At 34.1% G+C, this 2,459-nt stretch overlaps 1 protein-coding gene across 1 annotated transcript; it reads right to left on the reverse strand.

Annotated features, from left to right (window-relative positions):
• Positions 1 to 290: 290 nt before the first annotated feature.
• Positions 291 to 2,416, reverse strand: Tsp_12870 (conserved hypothetical protein). Its single transcript, XM_003366417.1, has 4 exons — positions 2,308 to 2,416; positions 987 to 1,085; positions 628 to 804; positions 291 to 496 (listed from the first exon to the last, which is right to left on the reverse strand). The coding sequence occupies exons 1-4, from the start codon at positions 2,414 to 2,416 to the stop codon at positions 291 to 293; spliced, it is 591 nt and encodes a 196-aa protein (XP_003366465.1).
• Between the last annotated feature and the right edge of the window lie 43 nt (positions 2,417 to 2,459).

The following is a 2,459-nucleotide window of genomic DNA, read 5'->3' on the forward strand; positions in this document are numbered from 1 at the left end:
GAGGCAGGATGAGAAAATTAATATAAGCAGATGAATGACATTCCATATTAGTAATTAATGTTATTATCATTATTACTGTATTAATAAAAATAAATTATTATTATTATTGTTATACATTTAGTTATTATTTAAATGAATAAAATATATGATTATGCATAAAAGATTGTAAAAACTAATTTACGAAGGATAACGGCAAACAAGCGGTGCATGCTGCGTGCCTGAGAGAAATGACAAGGAGCATTCATTCATAAAGAAAACAAGAATGTGGTGCGACATAGCGATGAAGCATTTCAATGCGCACCTCTAATAACTGCATCTGTATCGTCGGCTTCTGGTCTACAAATGATCGTGTCGTCACTTTGCTCTGAACTGCCGACAGAGCTCCCCAAACTGTCCGGCATGTGTGTAATAACAGAACGGCCATCTATTCCAGATAAATCATCAATAACGGGCGGTGTTGCCGCATCAACGGCAACTGGCTCTTTCATTTGTGCAACTAGAAAAATTAATGTGACAAAAAATAGATATTCATTTTTATACTGATTGATGTGCGTTAAATTTTTATTCTTATTTACTCGTTGCGCGTGTTTGTGCGCAATTTATGAGCACGTTAATGCACGGACTTACCCGCAATTTCTGATAGCGGCGGTGATTGAGCAAAGCCGACGCCCGTCACTTCTTCAAGATGATCTGACGCCTTGCGCAACTGGCGCTGTGGTTGTTCCACTAATGATATTTCTCCAAATCGGGTCGGTGAAATCACAACCTCTTCTTCAACAACTCGGCTCTGATCAATTTTCGGTTCTAGAATAACCAGATTCAATTCATCACAATTTCAGAAAAAATAAAACTTATAATGCGTACTCATTATACCATTGGTGTGTTGTTCGACGTTGGCATAGCTCACAGGCACCTATATACAAATAAGACAACAGATAAAAACAGACAACAGTTGCTTCAAAAAATGAATGATACTTCTATTCTACGAAACGCTACACCGTTGTACATCGTATCTGAATCTCGAGATGCAGTGTACACGTTGGGCTTTTCCACAGCTTCAGCCAATTGCAGTACTTTCTGCTCATCTAAAAAATAAGCAAAAAAATTCTTCACATTAAACAGAGTACTGTTTCATTTTGTCTGCGTGCAGGTGAATTTTCCTTAAAAACACTGCAATCAACATATATATATACATATTCATATTTCTTTAGAACATGTCACTTTTGGAGACCCGATGATAAAAACAAATAGGCGCAGTAGCTATTTATTAATGAATTTTTGGCTATCAGCAAAAGTCTGCAGGCACAACAAAAGATACACAAATGCAAACTTTCTCTGATTTCAAAATCAACACAACTTTGTTCCGAATCATATTCATTATTTATTGGCAATTATTTTACCATAAATAATAATTATAATACCACACCACTCAAGTAAAAGTCACTGTTGTGTAAATTTTGCAACTCTTTAGACCATAAAAAGTCATGTCACTATTCGTATAATATAATAATCATTATTGCAATTAAAGTTCCATAGCCACAGTGAAAAATGACAATTAAATCAACACATCCCCATGTTCACCAAATTCACATGCAATGTCATTTTTTTTCAACCGATCCAGAATTTCGGCATCAATTAGGCACGATGTCAGGTTATCAGGTTAGTAAAGCAATTCTGAAAGGGTTAATATATACATATATACAGATATATATATATATTTATTTATTTATTTATTTAAGAATATCAAATGTACAAATCAATGTACAAGTTTTTACATCACTTCTTCCTGTAACAATATTCGAAATCTAAATGATAATTTCACTTTGCATATTTGCAATTACCAAATATTGTATAACACATCGTAACAAATAATAATTCATAAATACTATTCTATTCACTGCCATATAATACCCATCTATCTACTTATCACTGATAAATGTCTGCTGAACATAAAACTCGAAAGACATAATAGGAAAGTTATGATAGTTGAATTAAATAACAGAAAAAAAAACTTCCATACTTTACCTGCTTTACTTTACATATTGTGTAAGTGCGCTATAACGCAAGATGCACAAATTAGAAGAACAGTTTAAACTTTGTAACAACTGCCCGACAAAAGAAACGTAACAACAATCGATCGTTTGCCATTAATAACAGATTCAATTTTTTTAAACTTATATATTTTAAAACGCAATTTCTTTCATTCAACAACAATAATAGTTCAATTTAGAATTCGATCAAAAAAATAAAAAAAATAAAAACTCACGCTGAGCAATCAGAGTATCTGAACCGGAGGTAGCCGAATACGCAGGCAGTGTGATCGCAAGAGTGCAATTGGATGCTGGGTGGCATGCTTCCGCTCGCTGCTTCGCTCACGCATGATAGCAATCAACCATGGCCTGATGCATCGGATCATCGAATCCTCTACCTGAACAGAAAAACATTTTTGAAAAAAGCTT

The sequence above is a fragment of the Trichinella spiralis genome, assembly GCF_000181795.1.
Source record: "Trichinella spiralis strain ISS 195 chromosome Unknown Scfld6031, whole genome shotgun sequence".
NCBI classification, from domain to species: Eukaryota; Metazoa; Nematoda; class Enoplea; order Trichinellida; family Trichinellidae; genus Trichinella; species Trichinella spiralis.